This window comes from Coturnix japonica, chromosome 2 (genome assembly GCF_054131305.1).
Source record: "Coturnix japonica strain WE chromosome 2, WE-NBRP24, whole genome shotgun sequence".
In the NCBI taxonomy this organism is placed as follows: domain Eukaryota; kingdom Metazoa; phylum Chordata; class Aves; order Galliformes; family Phasianidae; genus Coturnix; species Coturnix japonica.
Genome location: NC_140664.1, coordinates 122,937,298 through 122,958,629, shown reverse-complemented (window position 1 = coordinate 122,958,629; position 21,332 = coordinate 122,937,298). Strand labels below are relative to the sequence as shown.

The 21,332-nt window shown below is 39.7% G+C and overlaps 1 protein-coding gene across 1 annotated transcript in view; it reads left to right on the top strand.

The window, feature by feature from the left end:
* The window catches only part of LOC146762144 (LIM zinc-binding domain-containing Nebulette-like), a 110,566-nt gene extending 89,981 nt beyond the window's left edge, over positions 1-20,585 (top strand). The window contains exon 4 of the mRNA XM_085538692.1: positions 20,148-20,585. Within this exon, the coding sequence (XP_085394818.1) occupies positions 20,148-20,297 (150 nt within the window). The 3' untranslated portion in view covers positions 20,298-20,585. The remainder of the gene's footprint in view (positions 1-20,147) is intronic.
* The last annotated feature ends 747 nt before the right edge of the window (positions 20,586-21,332 follow it).

The window sequence follows — 21,332 nt, the reverse complement described above, 5'->3', positions numbered from 1 at the left end:
ACACAGTGTTAACATCACTCTTAATATTACCTCGTTTTCTCTCTCCTGCAGTCCGCAGGGAAAAAGGTCAGTTCACTGAATGGAAGCCCAAAATGTGAATTAGACAAGGAAGAAGGTATTCATAAATGAGGCTGATATTCCTGAAGATCCTGAATGTATTCCATCTGTTATTTATTTCCTATTATTTTTTTTTGTCCTGCTATTCTGTTCATTTTTTCAGTTAGTTTCCTTTTGTTCCTACAGACCTCTATTAATAATCTGTACCATTTTTCATATTTCCCCCCATATCGTGCTTTTCTGTCTCTTAACTTCTCTGATCTCTTCTACAAAGAGCTGTGTGTGCACTCAAATGGTACATTCAGATAGCAGTCAAACTTGTAGTTATTTCTTCCCTAAAATTTTGTTCAAAAATTTGTTTGCTTTTTTATTTTTTTCCCCTTTCTTTTTGTAAAATGAATAAGGAAAACATTATGTTGGACCCTTTTATTTTTATTTTTTTTACTCTTGTTTGTGGGATGTAATTGATTGTTATGTCAGGATGCGGTGGAATCCAGCTCAGGAAGGATTGATTATGAGCGTAAAGAAAAGGGCTCCATCTCCACTGAGGGCTTTGTGGGGGCAGGGAGATGTAAAAGAGAAAGCAAAGGAGAGCCAAAGAAAGAAGAGGTTAAGAAGAAAGAAGTTTAAACATTTAACCCCCCAAAAAAGTTTCTGTGAAGGATTATGGCTAGCAGACATTTTTAGAACGTGTTTGATTCCCTTTATAATTATTCTGTAACACTTGCATGCTAATGTGATAGGAACTGTAAAAGTAGCTGAAATGGGAGTAAATCCACCTTGCATTTTCCATTCATTTCCTCAGGCTTCTATGGTCTAATTTATGTTAAATATGGCTAATAGAGTTTCTGGCTTTTTATGCAGTGATACAACATTTGTTTTCAGGTGGTGAATATCTTCTGTAGTCATAATTAATGCTATAATCAGTGCTCTCTGCAGTGTGAGCATTACATGTGCATTTCTAACCTGTACATTTAGGATTTATGAATGTGCAATTTAATCACAAGTAATTGTATGATTCTTAAGTGTGGGCTTTACGGTGGGTCTGTATTATTTTCAGTGAAGAAAGAAGAATTAATAGATGATATTTCAGAATGTGTTGTGAAAAGATATTTCTGAACAAAGCTTGCTCTTGCGTTCTGCTCTGCTCATGATTAGGGTCAGCTGATCACATGAGTGATGGCTTTGCAGGGGCTCAGAAACCTTCCTCAGCCTCATCTACAGACCCCTTGCATCCAAGGATGGATGGAGATAGTGCATCTGGCAGCACTGTCCTGGAAGCAGGAGGTGTGATGTTGGGACTGTGGCACCATCAGCACTGCATTGACTGGCAGAGCAACACATGCATGTGAGAGGCATACACTGCATCCATTCAAAATGTGGTTGAGCATCTGTAGTTGTGTACACTGCCTTGAAAATTCTAGCTGAATCAGATAGATTTGCACCTGGTATTTCCTTTGTGCTATGGTAAAAAGAATGGGCTGACCTAAAGTCCAGATTTACATGGATTTACTTATGGAATTCTCAGTGAAATCAATGCTAAAGGGCTCTATATCCCTTTGGTGTAGTTAACATATACCACTCTTGGTAGCTGCATTTTTCTTGAGAAGAAGCAATCATGTCCTGTTTTGCTTACTGAATCTTTCTTGGCTGTGAGTTATGTAATTACCAGAATCCCAGAATTGTAGTGTAAGCTGAAGAAATCATGAAAAGGTTCATGGAAAAGAAGGAGTTTCTCTCTTTCCACTGAAACTTTTTTGGTATTTGAAGAAGCAAGATATGGTATGAAGTGTGCAGGAGATTTCAGGCTGTAGTTAAAAGTAAGTTGGAATTTGTTTGACCTTTCTTCCAAACATTCTTTCCAGAGCAGTAGGTGGCTGAGGTCAAACTGAAATGTGTCATTGGTCAGTGTCTGAATTTAATTAGTAGAGGAGGACGTGCAGAACTCCGAAGTACAAGATACACTCAATCATTACCTGCTCATTTAAAATAAAAGCAGAACAGTATCTGTTTGAGTTTTCCTTCCACCAGTTTGGACAGTTTTCTTGAATTTGTTTCTTTCTAAATTCAAGGCTTAAGTGTGGGAAATGTTGCACAAAAGTATCGTGTTGCTGAGCTGGTTACTCAGTGTAGTTTGTGACATCTGAAATGGTTTATGTGGACATTCACTATTATATATCACATTTAATAACAAAAATTAGGAAAAACTACTGTACTTGCTGCAATTATTTCCTTACTTCCCAGTCAAAATTTCAAGCTTTGTGTTGATTTATAGATCAATCTAAGAAAAATTGAACTTTTTACTCTACATTTTACTCAGAAAGATGCAGAAAACACCATAGATGGTTACAATGAACTGTGATATAACTACTCACCAAAACTCAATAAGGCAACAATTTCAGATGGTTCAGTACAGATGTCCCAAGCCAAAACACAGTATCAGTGCTCAGTGTCTCAATAACAAATAGGTTTGCAATAACCCCAGTATTTCTTCATATACTACTCTTACCATTTTAAATAGTCGTAGACTTGAGTAGCTTCTAGAGAATGACTTGCCCCCAGTCTGAAAAGACTGCATAGTCTTGAATTTCATACACAGTCTTAATAGTTTTCACATCAAAGACAGCATAAGCAAAAAATTCTAGGAGATTGAGTGTGCATGATAGGGAGTTTTAGCAAACAGTCTGCCTTTGATGTGTATTGATTATTTCCGTTTTACTCAGATGACTTTTTATCCTTGCCAAAATACAATTTAGATATGGGCTTTTAATTCTAACTTGTCAAGTATTTGCCAACAGTCACCACAGGTATGTGCCTATATCTTTTCTTTTGTGTAACTGGATTTTTTTTATATTGATGGTTAAAGAGTAACAGATATGGAAATGAAGTTTGAACTATTAAAGTTTAGGGTCTACACAAAGCGTGTTTTCTTATGTCATTCTCAACTCTCTCTGAAGAGCTTTCTACCTCATTGCTTAATCATGTATTTTATGTGCTTTAAATTTTAAGTTATTGACTCAGGAGAGTGGTAGGGGCCTGAAACAAGGATTATTGGTCTCTTGTTAGCTAGTGATACCGCAGTTTTTCCACGGTATCAGAGAAAAAGTCAGGTATTCCAACGAACGCTGCATTGTGCATTCAGTAAAAGATGCCAATGCAGGGCCCTCAATGCCAGACTTGAACTGAATACCCCTCAAATGCCATGGGGACATGGCCCTGTGGCAGCACTGCTGCATTTTGGGGGGTTTCCTAATGTTTCTCTGGAGTGCTGTCTCCATACTTTGTGTGCTTGGTGCTTTCTGTCTCTGTTCAGCAGGATTCCTCTTGTTTAAGTAATGGCAGTCTTAGTTGGCACCTACCAATAATCAGTAATTTCAGAGGATGCAGTATTTGTCAGAAACTTAGCAGGTGGGTGGAAAGGAGCAAAGTTCCCCAGACACAGTGAAAAGAAGTTAATCAAAAGAAAAAAAGTCTGTTACTGGTCAGGAATTATCTCACAAGAGAGCTGTGTTTAATCTCCTTAGCACACAGTGTGATTGTGATGACAGGTTTCAGTACGTATAACATGATAAATAGGTGCTATTCTTTTATGGCAATGATTACTTTATACATGTTGGCATTTATGGAACGTAGTTGTATTTTGGTGGAATATTCAATCTTCTCACCATGTTTTCATCTATTGTTTTTTTCTGACAGCTGGAATAAGACCATGAAATCAAGTGGCAGAGGCCATAAGGGTCCCTGGTTGCTGAACAGCTTCTCTGCCTCAATTTTCAAGTTAGATTTGCTTTCTAGAGTTGTTATTTTTCTTTTTCTACTTGGTGACTTATTTAATTTCTTAAATAAAGATCAACACTTTGAGACAAGGTCTTTAAACTCTGCCTGCAAAATTCTAATTAGATCTGTTGTGGGTGTAGATTAGTAATGTGCAAAAGCAGTGTGTCATGTAATTGCCTACTGCATATGTGCAAACAAGAGTTTTTTCACGTGGATGAAGAAAGCTCTCTCCAATCTGAAAAATTAGCCTTGCATGCGTTTCATATTTTAAAGTAATAACTGATTCTATGTTGGGACTATAAAAACCATCTTGAAGCAATGAGACTTCAGAGAGTGCTTAAGTAGTTCGTGCAGTTATCACTATCTTTGACAAAAAAATTCCATGTGAAATACAAATATGGTTTCTTTTTAATTTAATTTTAGATGTCAGATCAATAAATGATGGTCTTTGGTTTGGTCCTTTGTACTCACCTGCAGCTCTGGCCCCACTGCTGTCTCCCCCATTCCTCTAGTCTTTCTCTTCTGGCTTGAATTACCTTGTTTGGAGTCTGAACATTTCTGGCTGTTTCTGCAGCTCTGTTACTGTACAGTGTGTGTCTGTGTGTAAGAGGTTTGTCCAGGAGCTGGAGGAGAGAACAATTATAAATCATTAGCAAAAATGTCATAATTAATGTGCTATATTGCAATCATTCAATTAACTTGTTATACAGTTATATTGTAGGATGGCCTTGCTATAAAAAAAAACAATGCTGTTTTATAAGTTGCTGCATTTATCATTACAGAGTATTTGCTGGATTCCCTTTACTTTATGGTAGCTTTTATTTGTCTACTTGTGTATATTTTAATAGTTAACATTTCCTATTTCTGTCTCATTTGATGCTGGTGCTATTAACAAAGAGAAAACTGAGACCAGATGGTTGCCAAACAGTGAAGCCACCTGGTATTTTAGCAATGCCAAATATATTTCCCCCTCCATTTTTTCTTAAGAAAATTATTGAGACTGGTCCAGGATCTGTAGGGGACCCTATCCTGAATCCTTTAAGTCCCTTCTCTTCTGTTCTTCCTTCTCTCCTTCTTATATCATTCTATCTCTGGGGCCTGGCCTTGACCCACTGCTGCCTCCACTGCCTTCTAAGTCCTGTTGCCCTGCAGGAGTGGGATGAGGAGGGTCCCTTCTCAGCAGAATCAGCAGGGCCAACCTGCCTGGATCCTGTAAAGAGCTCTCTGTGTTTCTGGGGCTGTTTGTGCTATGCAGCAAACAAGCACAAAGCCATGTACCTTGAAGAATAGTGCTTTATGGAGGCAGCAATCTACAGCTCTCCATCCGATGTCTTGTTGATTTGAGGGCCAAATCAGAACTGAAACTGTTGTCAGGGTTATGACAGTGTGAGCTGGAACTGATATAATCACAAACATGATGGTACAACAGGGCATGCACAGCGTACACTTTGCTCTGAGCAGCAAGAGTTAGATTAAGCTAACCAAAAATATTTTTTTTTGCCAGTAGAAATTGAGTATCTGCTCCTATATCCATGCCAGTGCCGTATGCTGATCTGAGCCGCACCATGTGTACAGTGACAGACGAGCTGTTCAAATGTGTAGTTCTCACACATTTCCAAAGTCTGGTATAGGCAATGCCTGTGTCAGTATTGATACATCTGAGACAAGCAACACTCACACACCATACTGATACAGGGTCGGGGAGGGGATCAGCTCCTCACCTCACTGCTGCCAGTTCCTCCCTGCCTCTCCTTCCATCCTTTGCCTTTTTAGCTCATTTCCTGGACCCTGCTGATCTATGGACCCCAAGTACCTTGAGTCACGCTGAAAGGAACACTGAGTGGCTGTGGATCTGAGAGCACAGGTTTTAGTCTTAGCACCCTGATTGAATTCCAGCAGAGAGAACAACTGCAGATTTGTCAGCTCTCAGGGGTACCGAGGTTACTCCAGTGCCACCTGCTCTTGTCCTGGCTGCTGTTCTGCTAGGAGCTGGGTGAATTCAGACTGAAAAACAGGATGTGTCTGAAAAGAGCTTATAGTCTACCTGCAGGAGATGGGAGAATAATGTAAGAGATGAGGAAGTAAATGTGCTATAAATGTGATGTTGGTTAGTGTAATAGCTATCTCTGATGCTGTGGATATGATTCATCTGTATCTGTTCATTTCATAGAATCATTCAGATGGGAAAAAACCTTAAGATCATGAAGTCCAACCAAACCCTGGGAGAACGTGCATGCTCAGATCACAGTTTTCCATAGGATTGTTGGGACTTTAGGGTGCCAGATGTTGTAGAAGGAAGACAGATAAACCCCCATACTGTATCTTAGCAAAATCATGCTACCAGCACCTCCTAGCACCATGAACTGAGCTCAGAGATGGACATTTCCTTACGTCTAATCACTTGTCACCGGGAGAAGAGGCCAACACTCTTCTCTGCAACTTCCTTCCAGTTCTGGAGGGTGATGAAGTCTCCCTTCAGTCTCCACTTTGCCAGACTAAACTATCCCAGCCTCTCAGCTTAAATGTTGTTTTGTAGTCCTCTCATGAACCTTACTGCTCTTCTCTGACTGTAATTTTGTACAATTCTTTCTTGTTCTGTGGTCCGACAGTGTTTACTGCAGTACTGTACTTTATTCTTGGAGCCTTCTGCCTTGTGCTGGGCATATGGTGCCTTCATTCCTTTGCTCACCATCATATAAGTTGTTACATGATGTTCCTGTTTCCAGTATGTTCTGCAAGTGTCAGAAGAGGCAGTCATCCTCATTTAGCAAGGTTTGTGCTTCCCTATTGCTCTCCTTCAGCAGTTGCCTTGCTGTTGATGAGATCTCCCTAAGCAACTGCAAGCCATTGTGCAGAATGGTCCCCTTCAAACACCAACTACAGCTGCATCTGGATTTCTTGAGGTCCATGTTCCTGCTGGTTGCAGTAAATTGAGAGCAGGCCCATTGCAGTGCCCACAGTCCACTTCAACAGCTGAGGACCTTTCAGGGAGAAGACATCAGTGTGGCATCCCGTCAAACTTCCCATCACTTTGGGTAACATTCTTGAAACACTAATTTTTCCCACAGGCAGAACTTAAATGTGCGTTTAAGCTCTGCAATCGTTAAATAGTCTAAAAGCAATGTATCAGCGTAAATAACACCAGTACAGAGCCTGCCTGTGTTGCGCCTATTTAGCCTGTCTAACCAACCAAGGCATAATGATTCAAATGTGTTCTACAGAGGTAGTTGCATGGAATGATAAAGATGTTGCTTTCTGGGGCTTTTCCATTGTAAAGAGATAGCGTTTCTCTTCACACTTCTTTTCTGTACTATATTAGTAATAATTTTACAATATTTAACATTCCTCAAAATATGCAAATATGCATTGAAGTTGGCAAGATACCAATGGATCAAACTTACTAATGTAGGTAACTTGTTCTCCTACAGTAGAAAATACTAAAAAATATCAAGGGGAAGGGCAACTTTGAATCTGGGAAGTTTGTATCCAGTCTCTTTAAGTAGGCTGGAAAGCACATGGTGCAGTTGCCAGTAGTTGTGCCTTTTTCTATTATTTTAGCAGATGAGAGTTGGTAGACTTTGGAAAAAAGTCTTTGCAAGTAATAAACATTCACTGGAATATTACTATGTGTTTACATAGTAAACGAACAGCAGTAAGACTATGTCTTGACTTGTGGACTTGGTGGAATTGGGGCTGCGGATGAGGATTTGCCTCTTGCTGTTAATTGTCCATGTCACTGTTGTCCTAGGAGGCAGGGGGTATGCTGTTTGGAATATTAGAGCACTTAGATGGGTCTTTTTTTCAGCCAGTTTGATTTGTACAGCTGCTTGTATTGCTCTCAGAAGCAGTATTTGCCATTTTTTTGGTGATATGTATGTATGGGAATAATACGCTGGTTGAATGTGGGCTTAGACCTCTCCTTGAGTACTTGAAACAGGATTATTTGTAGCTGTTTTCCTCTTTCTCTTCCCTCCCTCCCCTCCTGCCATTGTTGTTAGCCAACATCTCTGATAAGAAATGCAATGTGCAGTCCTGTCTGCACCTCTGAGATGCCTGGCTTTGCTTTTCTGAAGTGGGTTTTCCTCTTTCCATGTTTTTTTTTTTTTTTTTTTTTTTTTTAAAAATAATTATTTTAAGTTTTGATTTCATTTCTGGAATCATTTCTCTATGTCATGGAGCCTTCCTTTTCTTTCTGCTTTTTTTCTTTATGCAAGCAGGCCCTGCTGTTTCACCCCGCTTTTTGCTCTGATCCTAGCCCAGCCAACTGTCACTTCTTAGCCTGCAGGGAACCTTCTGGTACTAACATTCCTGCCTTGTTTTTATTAGAAGGGCATCTCTCACAACATATCCCTCGCTGTTTGAAGCAGAAGTCATGTGTATTCAGTAGGAATGAATAATGGATGCATTTAAAGGGTACCTTGCCCTTCTCGTTCCTTTACACATCATAAATAACCACTATTTTAGTTTGGTTTTACATATTGCTCTACAGGCACAGCTTGAAAAATCTGGTGATTCAGCTCTCAATTTAAAAAAATACCATGCTGTTTGCAGCTGATAGTCTCTGCATCTGAAAACTGATTGTGCACCATGATAAGTTGTGCATAGCAGCATCCACGTGTAGCTCTAGAATTCTGAAGCCTTAGGAAACTGCTCACATATTTACTCTGAAGCAGACCAGAAAAATACAGCATGATGGGCGAGGTACAGACAGTGCAGCGGGGTGGTGTTGGGGCTATAAGTGAAGTTCATTTCATGTGTCCCTAGATCCCTGCAGTGCATCTAGTCTTTGTAAGAGAAGAAGGTGCTTTTAAGGTATTTAAAATATCTTCCTCAGGATGGGCTGAGATCTCTGAAAACACCCGTTTCTCTCTGTCCACTGCAAAAGCAGAGTGGCGGATTAGATTGCATGGAGCAGTCTGTATCAGAAGTATCTGCTTTTTGTCCAAGGATCCAACTGTTCCTATCAGTTATCACAATCTGAGGAGCTCGCTGGATTAGTGACAGTATTAAGAGATAAACTGAAATTACTAGGAATTTTCCTATTAACTATAACAAGCTTTAGCTGGGGTTCCTAGAGAAGATCTTAAAATTGAACTCTTTGCATAGGGAATGCTTTAATAAACTGATCTCATTTTAGGAATGTAAAAGTAAGCAGCAAATATTTTTGATGGGGAAGGGAAGAAAGGTTTAGTTGTATTTTCATTGCCCATTTTCCCTTAGATAAATTACAGATGAAGTGACCTAATTTGGCTGTTACTATCAGCTCTGTTCAAACTGTCCTCAAGTTATTGTGCTCTCACTGTGCTGCTTTCCCTTGAGCATGTGGCTAAGAGTTTTTGATATGTGGTTCTTATAGCCACAGTAGCCTGTGCCAACCCGTGTTTCTTTGCCAGTCAGCAGTGGCAGGACTGTAGTACGCTTCCTGGTGTTCATGGGGACACATGGGGTGGTGGCAGGGTGATGAGCCTGTATTCTCCTTGTGAATGCAGGACATTGCCTGCATCAGTGATACAGTTCTCCAAAATGAGACGGGTAATCTCATCAGACTTGCCAGGAAAGGGCAAATGTGCTGAGAGGAAAAAGATCCCAGTGAAGATTTAAAAGAAATTAGATGTATCTTTATGTTGTGGGGGAACAAAAAAGATGATTTTTAGGCTGTTTTTCAATTTCTCTTTGGCTGGTATGTTTGGTATGTTTGGCTAATTATTTATTTATTGTTAATGAATGTATTAGGATTCATTGTGAAAGACAATTCAAAGGTGCTGGAAACCTGATGATTCCAGCAGCAGAGCAAATGCAGAAAAGGCAATTAGAATCAGGTTACAGGAGTGATTTTGCTTGTTGTTTTTGGCATCTTCTGATCTCAGTTCATGTGGCTGTAGCTCTAGAATGTTGTATGACTTTTCCACGTTTCCCACAGTTCTGCTCTGCTTATTGTTATCATAATATCTGAGACTCTGCTGATGCAGATATTAGATTTGCATTTATAGGAGGCTGTCTCAAATCTAGAGAAAGTTAATTCTCTTTGTGTGTTATTTAGCTAATCAAGCACTATGAAGATTAACCTTTGCAGTCTTTCAGTTTCCCCCACAGATATCTGTTTTTGGAATGTTACTCAGGGCAAAAAGTTTTTCTGTGTATTTTTTTGCATCTGCAGCTGGTATTTCTTAAGAATAGCTGAAATTCAGAGCTGAAAATAGATGAAAATTTAAACAGAGATGGCTGATTCGCCTGCTATATATTTTCTGATGTGAAAACTACCTTTCTTAAGTGTACAATTTTCCATTCATGTTTTTTCTCTTTTCACTTTAAAATGAAGAACAAAACTGAGAATTTATAGCCTCAAAGAACTGTTTGCTGCTGTGTTCTATCTTGATTTTAACCAAAATCGCTTAGTGGGTGCCAAGCTGCAGGCATTAATTGAAGTCTGGTTTTATAAGCTGTCACATTTTGTTTCGCTTTTTACTTCTAATTTTTAGAAATAAACTTTGTCCTAAAGCATTAGTGCGCCTTCAGTAGCTTGGGGTTTTATCTTCATTACTGAGTGGCAGAAAGGTACCTTGGAGGGGAGAAAAATTCTGACGATTTCAGACTCTGCTTACAGTTAAATGGAACTTTTATATAGTGCCTCTTCTCTGTGCTCAGTTACACAGAGGCAGAGGAACTGCTTGCCTGAGATGTCCATAATGTAGCAAAAGGGGCACCCTGAGTACACCAGCTATAGATCTTGCAACTATGGTTGCACTGCAGGCTTCCACTTGATGCATCAATTTCCAAGATGTAACCAGGAAAGGACAGAATAAGCATTTGTAAGGGACTTTTTTGTAAGAGCTCCTAAAGGCAAATGATCCATTAACTCTGAATGATGGACATGAGTGACCCTGAGTTTATTAAGATGAGGCCAGGAGGTATAACTGCACTACATTTCATTATTTTCTATAATGCCTGTTATGTGCCATACATCTTTGTTGTTCAAATCTAGGCTTTTTTTTTTTCAGCTCTGTTTCCTCTGCGGTTTGTTCTGGGCTGCATTCTGGTCCTCTCCAGTTGGATGGATTTCTGCCTTTTTTTTTTTTTTTTTCTTTTTTTTTTTCCCTAGAACAAGGCAGGGACACAAACTGGAACAAGTTTCATCTGAATGCCAGGAAACGCTTTGGTGCTGTGCAGGAGTACTGGTACAGACTGCCCATAGAGGCTGTGGGTTCTCCTCCTTGGAGACCCCTTCAGAAGGGGTCAAAGGCCCTGGGCACCCTACTGTGGGTGTTCCTGCTGGAGCAGGGGTTGGGACAGATGGACCCAGAGGGGTCCTGACAACCTCAGCCATTCTGAGATTGTGTCTTTTTGGCGGTTGGTCCTGAGAATTTTACAGGCTTTCTTTTTTTTTTTTTTTTTTTTCTTTTCCTGCACGTCATGTGCTGGCTTCTACTGTCTGTTAGTTTGTGTTTGTTTTGGTTACTTTGGTAATATATGACTGTACCTTGCCTACTTGGTGTGCATTACAATTTTATGTGGTCAACCTTCTTTATGTCCCTTCTGGGGTCAATCAAATAATGGCATATTTTTAGCTCAGTTTTGGCTTGATTCTTTGCATAAATTTTTCTACAGCCTTTGTATCAAATCAACCTATTATTATTTGGAAGATTTATCTGATGGTATTATTTTTTTCTTTCATTTTGAGGGTGTGGACGTGTGGAGGGATGGATTATTATTATTATTATGCCCAGAATTGTCACGGTTGTGGCTGCCTGACTTTTCTGAGGAAGTGCATTTTTGGGTTGTCTCTCTCATACATAGCAGGCAGAGGCTCTCACTGTGAGCCAGCTAAAGGCTGTGTGACCGTGCTCAGTGTGGCTCTGAGCCCAAGCTAACATATCCTGCTACTCAGCAGGACTTACAAGCTCAGTGCTGATGCCCTACCAAGCCAGCAGTTATGCATTTTCTGCCCACCCTGGAGGGTGAGCAAAGCAGACTCGCACATGCTTGCAATTTGCTGTGTACTTCCTTCAGAGCACACTGCTCAGGAGCTCATAGTTTTCCTGGAGGTTCTCCTTTCTGATGAGGAAAGCAGCAAGTTTAGTTCAGAATCTGGTACTAACAGAATATTGCAGGATTAAAAAAACACCTATATTTGTAGCATTAAAAATGTTTTTTATTGTTCCCTTTACATGTGATAATTGGATGATGATTATTATAATTATTATTATCTGATCATGACTTAAAGAAGTTCACAAGTTTTGTTTTTGAGGAGATTATTAAAATTTAATTCAATTTATCAAGTTGCATTTAGATTTTAAATATCAATCTTTCATTTTCTGCCTGGTGATGAAATATAGCAAAGGCAGCACTACCTCCACTGCGCCACAGTAGGAAATTCTTCACCTCCTCAGGCTTCTGTTCCTTAGAGATAAACTAGTTCAAACACAGAATATATGGAGTGATAGGGAGTGGATGGAAGATCTGACAATATTTATCTCTCCTAAAGGTTGCTGCCTCATCTCTCCCTCTGCAGTGAAACTGCAGCTGTAGTTCTGCATGGAACTCATTACTGCTTCCAAAATGCTAGATTTAAGGTTTCTTTCACAAATTGAATGGAAGATAATTGCTGATGGAATTCAGTGGAAAACAGCTTGATCTGCCACTGGCTCGTTCTTTATGCAGCTTTCCTATGTCTGCAGACTTTGGAGAACATTAATGCTCTATTTTAATAGGAAAGGATATGACCTCTGCTTTGCCCATTTGCAAAACAAGGTGCAAGTCACTGCAGAAATACACTTAGTGGCATTTAAATAATTTCTTGGGTTGAAGTACCCATACTGTTTCAGTGGAAAAAACGTGATGGAGTAGAACATAAATGACTTGTTTGGATGTAAGTCTACAGAAGCAGTCTCAGACTGCCCTCTTGTCAGTGGTAATTTGACTTGGATCCCAGCTACTGTTCGCATGCTGTTGCAATATATCCAAACCGTGGGCTCAATCTTTTTCTCATTCTGAAATTGCTGATCTCTCAGTGCCTTCAATTTCCTGTCTCCACACATCTCAGTCTGGAACTCTTCTGCCTTTGCTTTTACTGTGAGCCAGTCTCACTGTCTGAAGCATAAAGAGACCACATTACAGAGACATTATCTGCAGAATTGCTATTTATACATTTTAATTTACTCCCATCCAATGTTTTAAATGTACTGACATCGAGTCCAAGATACTTGTCAGATGTAGCTCCCTCATGCACTGTGAAGGTCCTTGGTGAAGTATAGTAGAGAGATATACAAGCAGCTGGAGACATGCTCAGGCATAGCCTATGGGACACCACTGAAGGACTTGCCCAGTTTTTGAATGATGTCCATAGAAAGATACACGTTTAATGCTAGCGATGGCACTTGAAGCTTCCTCACTCTGTATGACTGCAAATGCTTTCTGTAGTGTTGTGCTAGCTGTTTCAGATTTAATATAACATTTACCAATAAGCCTTTTTCTCACAAGAAGTTTCAACTATTACAGCAAACGTTTAAAGCTGTGAGTTGTGAAAGCTGCTTTTCTAACTGTATTAAAAGGAAAATTTCTAAAATGCGTATGTGCATTCTAACAACTCTTGGGAACAATTGCCAATTTTTTTGTTTTGTTTTACTTACAGCTTTTCTCATTTTTAACACAGATTCCTCTAACTAAGGACAGTAAAACTAAAGGACTGGGGGGATGAAGTACTTCACTCTGTAATCCCTCCTTCCAGCAGCACTCAACGGTGGCCTTTTTGTGCTTGTGGCCCCTTGACTGATGTAAGAAATACTTGACCTTAGTTTCCAGTTCATATAAAAACATTAAGGACAACTTAGCCTGCCCTGTGGGTAATTCCCACTTCCTGCTTTCCAGCTGCTAGATTTGCAGTGGACAATTGCTCTAACCAGATACCAATGTTTTACTGCCATGAGAAGGAACGGTTCTCAGGCAGGCTGAGTACCAGATGTTGAGGTCTTAGAGAGGACTTAAATGTTCCCCTGATGTTAGCATGAGGTGAATGGATTTAGTCTATGGACAGTGTTAGAAGACAGGAGATGTGAACACTGAAACCTATCTTTGTCAGACAAGATAATGTTACAGATCATTCAACTAAAATAAAGTCTCACTGACACAGCTGGGAAACGCTCTTTACATTTGGATTACCTGTAAACGTTTTCTGGTCATGTTCATAAAACCTGATTTATTTTCTCTGTCTTGCCATTAAGTTTGTAGGAAGCAAGATAAATCAAGGTAAAACCAGAAACTTAGGTGCTATATGGAAGAAGCACATTTAGACAGAGGTATTCTTGTCAATATGTGTCTCCAGCTCCTGTACTGTTGGAGAGTGTTTCCTGCCTGTCTGCAAACACCAGCGCACAGCAGATGGTGACCTTTGGGAAGTACTTATGTGTGCTGGGCACAGAAGGAGCAGATGGCTCTGGGCAAGCCTCAAACACGACACACCTAAACAAATGCATAAATAGCTGGGGTATGGTAGAGACAGACGACTGTGAATGTTCCTCTTGGGAGAACTTGGGGTATGAGACCCATCCTCCATTCCAACTTGTGTTACGTCTTGGCTGCTTTCTTGCCCCACTTCAGGTGTGGTGATGCCATTCTGGGGGCTGTGGAGTAGTTTTGGAGCAGATTATCCGTGTAGCTAACTGATGCATACAAGGTTGTGAAGAACCATCTGTAGAGGAAAGCAACTCTGACATTGCCTAGGCTTTTTGGGATTTAATATTTGTTTGGAGTGACTGAATAATCTTTTGATGTATAGATGGATTAAAAAGTTTCTGAGATCTGCATTAGTGACAGTTCCAGTGATGGTGAGAGCATGAGGATCCACTATACTGAATTCCTACTCTGTCTTTTTTGTTTGTGTAGTGGTTTTGGAGTAGGTATGTGCTTTCGTTATTGTAAATGATTCTGGACTTAGGGTAGGTGCCAAGAAGCAAAAGAGAATAATCATAAAACCATAGAATATGCTGAGTTGGAAGGGACCCACAAAAATAATAAATTTTTGTCTCTGCACGGAACCACCCAAAGTCCAAGCCTTATTTCTGAGAGTGTTGTCCAAATGCTTCTTTAGCTCAGTCAGGGATAGGTGTTGTGACTGCTTGGACTGTGTTCAAGTTAATGGTGATAGCAGAGGCTATGATGCGGATAGTGTGCAGATGTAGACACTGGTGCTATTGCTCTGATGTTGTGACAGAGAGCCAAAGTATGCTGGGGGCATTGTCAATTCATGTCTATCATAGGTAGATCCACTTCCATCAGTTCTTCATCTCATGGTGGATTCACATCTATGGGCTTCATGTCCTCTGATGGACAGATGCAGCTGGGCCACTTGCTGTTCTCTGGATAACTGGTGTGCCTTGGCCATACACCTTTCTCTATTTGATGGACTCCCCTGGGCCTTACACCACTCTCTTCTGAATTCATGTTCATGATCTGCATGTTATATGAGCTCTGTCCACTGTTTTTGTGTCTTCTCCAAAGGAACAGCTCTTTCTAACTTCTTCATTGATCTGCAGCTGTTCTTTGTTCAGTACCACAGGGAATCTGACTCTGTCTTCAAGCACCTGCTGAGTAGCCTTCTCATCCTCAGGCTGAGACAACTCCCCTACCTCCAGGACTCAATGTCCATAGTAGCTCTCTGAGGGGAGCCACCTCTTGCCCCAGTGCAGTGTTCAAAAGAAAAATACGTCCACATTTGCACACTTCCTTGGGAATCCATGCAGAAGATATGCCACCTCTTCCAGAGAGGTGAGAACTGGGGATGGAACTGAAAGCCATCCTGCAGGTAAGCCTGCTAGAAGCTAATGGGAGGCCTCCCGGCTAATTTTAGCCCGAAGGCTGCACAATGAATAGGGAGCTGTGCACCTGGATCTTTGACAGCGCTACTGTGACTATACTGATGGGAGCCAGGGCAAAATGGTGTTCTGCCATGCCACCATGCAGGTGGATCTACCTCCATGGGCCCCACAGCAGTGGTCACAGCGCCAGCTGCTCAAAGATCATGAGCACTCTTCCTCCTTCACTTTTCTCCTCTGTGTGCCTCCTCAGCCTCTTTGGTTCTGCAGACCCAGTCTCTTCCTTCCTCCATAAAAGTGGGCAACTATTACTCCAGGTTCTCTTGATTCCAAGCATGGTTGGATATTGTGAGAGATCTGGTGGCTCTGTGAGCTGGGCCAGGTGCAGGTGCTTTTATAGGGCTCATGGCAGAGGGTGGGACTGCAGTGACTACTGTGACATTGGGAAACCTCTAATGGTGACTGTGATGATGGGAGTGTTGTTCAGCATAGGATGAGGAGGCTGGAGAACAAGGTGTGGTGGTGGTGGGAGGTGGAAGGCAGTCCTTGTGCCCAATGGGCAGCCTATCTCTCTGGCAAGCAAAATGGCATGGAGGAGCCATCCCCCAAAAAAGGGCCCTCAGCCTCCCTTACCTATATTCTTCCTCTTCCTTCATTCAAGACTGGGACAATCTTTGAGGCTTCATTTATATTTTCAATGTACATTTCCCAAGGAAAAATAATCTTGTTTTTTTAACGTGTGACTTTGCTGCCAAATACGGAGCATACTGAGCAGCACTTTCACCAACATGAGATTTTATGTGCAAAGTAAGAAGGCAGACCCTGTGTCCTTGGCTGTTTCATGCTGACTTCATAAATGGACTTACATACAGTCCTATCTTTGAGCCTTTCAAAGGTATCTTCCCAGTGTCATGGATTTAAGTAAGATTTGTTAAAGATCTGCTGGATCGCTTAGTCCTTTCACCGTGGGTCTGTGCAGAGTTATTTCTCATGAAGTATTTTCACTTTAAACCTTTTCATTCATGATGATTTATTACTGTTTTATTTCTAATGTTTATGCCACACATAGTTTCTCAAAGGATCAATTTTTCAGGGCACTCACTGCTGAAGGTACTCTGCATTTGTTAGATGGCTCTGAATTTTGGAGCCATGAGGGAGGCATTATAAAACCACTGGCTGGGAGTTTGGTAATGAGTTGCTAAAATGCAGCTTTGTAGGAAATGGCTGGATTTATGATACTATCATTAGAGATTACAGACATGTCCATTTCAAAACTGAATTTCAACAATTCCAATTACTGACGTTGCTAATTATAGCAATATTTACATCTATTTCTACTTAAAATGGCTTAGAGCAATTAAGCTGCATTTTAGCCCCTGATTATGGGGTAACAAAGATCTGTTTTTTAGGCGCATCTATTTTTTCTTTATTAAAACTAATATTTTAAAAATTATCTAGAATTTGAAGTCAGTCAGCAGTTGTTTTTTCCCCTTTTCATCTGTATCTACTTTTGATACTGATTAGGAATTTCTGGATCCAAGTTCTAAGCGATGGATGACATTTTATTATTTTATATTTTCTGGAAACTTAAAGAGGTTTTGCTCTTTTGAATTTACAGCAACCACTGGTTTTAGTAATTATATTTCACTGAACTGTGGTCTTAATGAACCATTATGTTTCTCTGAGATTTTTGTAACTCAGTACCACATTTTGAAGCTAGAAGATCCCAATGATGTGTATATTAACTCTGCTGACATCTTAAATAATTTACATTTTTAATGATTTCCGAGTAGCCGTTCTGAAGGATATATTACACCTATATATATACCATACTATATATATATATTACACCTTACACCTATGGAGCGATTTATTAAGAGATAAATCCTTTCAATCCAGAGAACTAAATTAAGTTGAAGTTAAATCTGCCTAATTCCCTCCCAGTTTTCTTTTGGTGTACCTTTACAAGATGAATAAAGGTCCTTTGAAATTAAAGGCCAGTACATTGAGAACAAATAACAGGAAATGCCCTTTTGTACAGTAGGTAGTCTCCCTTCCAGGCAAGGCTGAGCCCATTTCCCATTGTAGGATGTTGTTTTCAGTTGCTTATAATTCTGCTGAACTTTAAGCAATAAGACTGAACATTTCCATGTCAGTGGTCTGTCTCAGATCCTAATTGGAATTTTTATGCAGAATGTTCAACTTTTTCCAAGGCTGACACTAAGACAGACTTTTATTCCCCTAGTGAAAATTCTTGACACTTTTTTTTCTTGAACTTCTTTGTTGTCTTAGTGTTTAGGGCTGATCAGTCAAAGATTTCTGAGATGGAATAAACCTTTTGTGTATGATGTGTGTATGAATTTCAGCCAGCTGTAGTACTGGCACATCCAACCATCGAGCCTGGCCTGCCCTGCAGCCGTTGCTGCCCTGCGCCATTATGATGGTGGCTCTGCTTTCTGAGCAGCCCAGCCTGGCCCTGGAAGCTCAGCCATGGCCTACAGCCACTCATTGTGTGTGATCGGCACTGCCAGGCTAGAGCTGGCCTGCAGGCAGGGTGCAGGGTGTGATGGCTTCCAATAAGGCATGTGATTTTATGCATGTTGATACATTGGCTAGACACAGTCCTGTGAGCAGTGAAACTTGTGCAGCTCTGCTTGGTGTTTTGACTAAGGAATTTGAGGACAGGTTTCTAGATTGTTGAAAAAATCAATTTCTTGATATATTTGCAAATCCATTTTCAGTCAACGTGTAACGACATTACCTGTGAATTTTCAAATGGAGTGTGTATCCATGCAGTCACATATTCAACTAAAAAATTCAGTCATGTTTTATGTTTTTATTGCTTTTTTAAAAAAAGTGTTTTACTAGAAATATGTTTAAAAACATTTTGTTACTTATGTACATCATCTATGCCACATATTTTATATGTGGCTCATAACAATTCCTCTTCATGCAGCCTAGGCAAGCCAAAAGGTTGGACTCCCATGCTGTGGAGGTAGAACGCAGGAGAAATGTTCCTTTGTTGCTGTGATCGTTTAATACAATGCTGTGTGGGTCTGTGTATATTTGTATAATCTTGACTTTCAAGAATGCCATGTTAGAATTTTTCCTAATGAAAATTATATACATTAAAACTGCATTTAGAGAAAATACAAAGGTTGCTAAAATGCATCTGGAGTTGGAATGGGCAGGACAAACTGTACTATATAGCTTTGTGAGGCTTTACTTTTGTGATCTAGGAGTACTTTTTCCCTGTGTATCACCATCATAATCTTAAATGCTAGATGGTCAAATAAGATGAAACCAACCCTGAACAAAGGGTTTGGTGCACAATCAGCAGGTAATCTGGGTATCAGTTGCATAGAGAACGCTGCTTTTCATGGAACAGCTCTGCCGAGTGTTGCAAACTTTGAAGCAAATAAAGCAGGGGCATAGGAAGCAAAGGAAGTGGTTATGGATAAAGTAGTTGAATTCAGCCATGGAGAGAAAGATGTTTTAACTCTTATGCGTATATATATATATATTTTTCCTTGTGTCTCAACAGTAGTTCAAGATTTTTCATATTTTATCTTGTTTCTTCACGTTGAAATTGAGATGTCTGGAACTGATTTGCAGAAATGCTGGATATTCATACACGTAACTTAAGTCTTTGACTCGAACTTACTCAAGTTTTAGGATTCTGAAATTGGATACCCTGAGACTATTGTTGTTGTAGGTGACGTGCAGATAATGTCATTCCTACTTTCCAAGATGTGATAAGAAGGTTAATGACTGATGAAAGATGTAGAAAAACTCCTGAGGAAAGTAATATCCCTACCTTGGCAGTAGGATTTGATTGGTCAGGTACAAAAAATGGTACGACCATGTATAGAATGATCTCTGCTGTGGACAGAATAAAGAAGGGGACCTGTCAAAGGATAACATGTGATTACTCGATTAAAGTAAAAATCACAGCGTATTTGTACCAGAGGGACAAATTTAGCTTGTATGGGCAACTATTTTTTAACTTCTGAACTTAAGAATGTTTTACTTTGCAATCTCCTAAATACTCTTTTCATGCAGCAGGTTTTTTTTTAAACATGTGATTTATGTTTCAACTGGAGAAGAGGATGGTGAAATCATTATGAAGAGAGTCTGAAATGTGAAACTGTATGGTAGAAGACTACAAATTTAGTGATAGCTATTTTTTGTGTATGAGAGTAAGTACTTGCTTGGTGCTATGTTGGTATCCAGTGTTCTGTAGTTACTGCTTTGAGAATGAGAGATCTCTCTGTAGTTGCAGTACGTGTGGAGATAAGTCTTCTTAGAACCTCAGGGGGTGATTGCTTCAGCAGTAGGAAATTTTGCCCAGTTGCTGTCTGTCTCTGCTCTTGGATGAGGGAAGGCTTTCCCTTTAAGGTTTGAAAACCGTATACTTTTTTATGGTAAGAAAAAAAAATACCACTTGCTAGGGGCATACTGTGTGGAAAATAAAAACAACCCTGTTCTATATTTTCTGTTCTGTAGGTAAAATACAAAAGAGACTTTGAAGAAAGCAAAGGAAGAGGGTTCAGTATTGTGACCGATACGCCCGAGTTACAAAGACTGAAAAGGACTCAGGAACAAATCAGTAATGTATGTGACTGCCACCTCAAGTGGTTGGAGGTGGAGAAATAGTATGTCTAAGAAAAGGAGTGTTTGTTGATGTTTCTGATGCAGTCTGTGAGAGTGAAGAATCTGATTTTGGTGAGTGATTTGTGTATGCTAGATTTTGAAGTGTGCGCAACTTTATACCATGGACTTGTACAGCACATTGGCAATGTGTGTTCACCTTTCCAGTTTTCATCAAGTGTGCTCAAAGTACTTTCTATACCAAAATGCTTTTATACTTTTAAAAAAAAAATTTATTTTAATTTTAATTTTTTAATAATCTGCTGGGAAATAAAAATAGTTTTGTACCTTTGATTTAGATTTAAGCTCATATAAATTACATAAACTATCAAGTGATTTTTCTTTTTTTAGCAGGGTCTGTCGAATCTTAGCCTGCAAGATGAAGCTTTCAAAAATCAAATAAAACTTTTAATTCTGACTTGTAAAAGAAAAAACATGCACAGCAGTGTTCTCAAGTCGAGAAGGGAATGGCAAATAGAATAACCTTGACTATATGTTTCACTGGCTTAGAAAGTAAATGCAGAATGCTTTCAAGAGTGAGACATTTCATGTTATTTATGCTGTATTCATTTGTAACACACTTAACTCACTGCATGATAGAGGGCTGGGTGACACATAGTGCAATTTATGATACGTATAAGGCAGGTAACAACCAGTGTACAGCTTTCTGCTTTTTCTAGCTTCTCTCTGGGCTGTTCTGCTTCTACTAGAACTTTTATCTGTGTTTTTTTTTTTTTTTTCTTTTTTTCTTTTTTCTTTTTTATACTTGAAAGAGAAGTATTTTTTCAAGACTGGAAATTATTGGAAAAAAAGTCACTAAATAGAAGTAATTTGTCACAGCAATGGAGATGTTCCATTCTTGTTGAAATCTTCACTTAAGATTTTTATGTCCAGAGCTTGGTCTTTGAGGTGAAAAATTGAGGTTTCATTTCCTGGAGCCATGGCCATTTGAGAGGGTAGTTAATTTAAGAGCTGTGCACATGATCCTGTGGGCAGATAAGCTTGTATCTTATGTTAATGTTGGGGCCAACTGAAATTTCT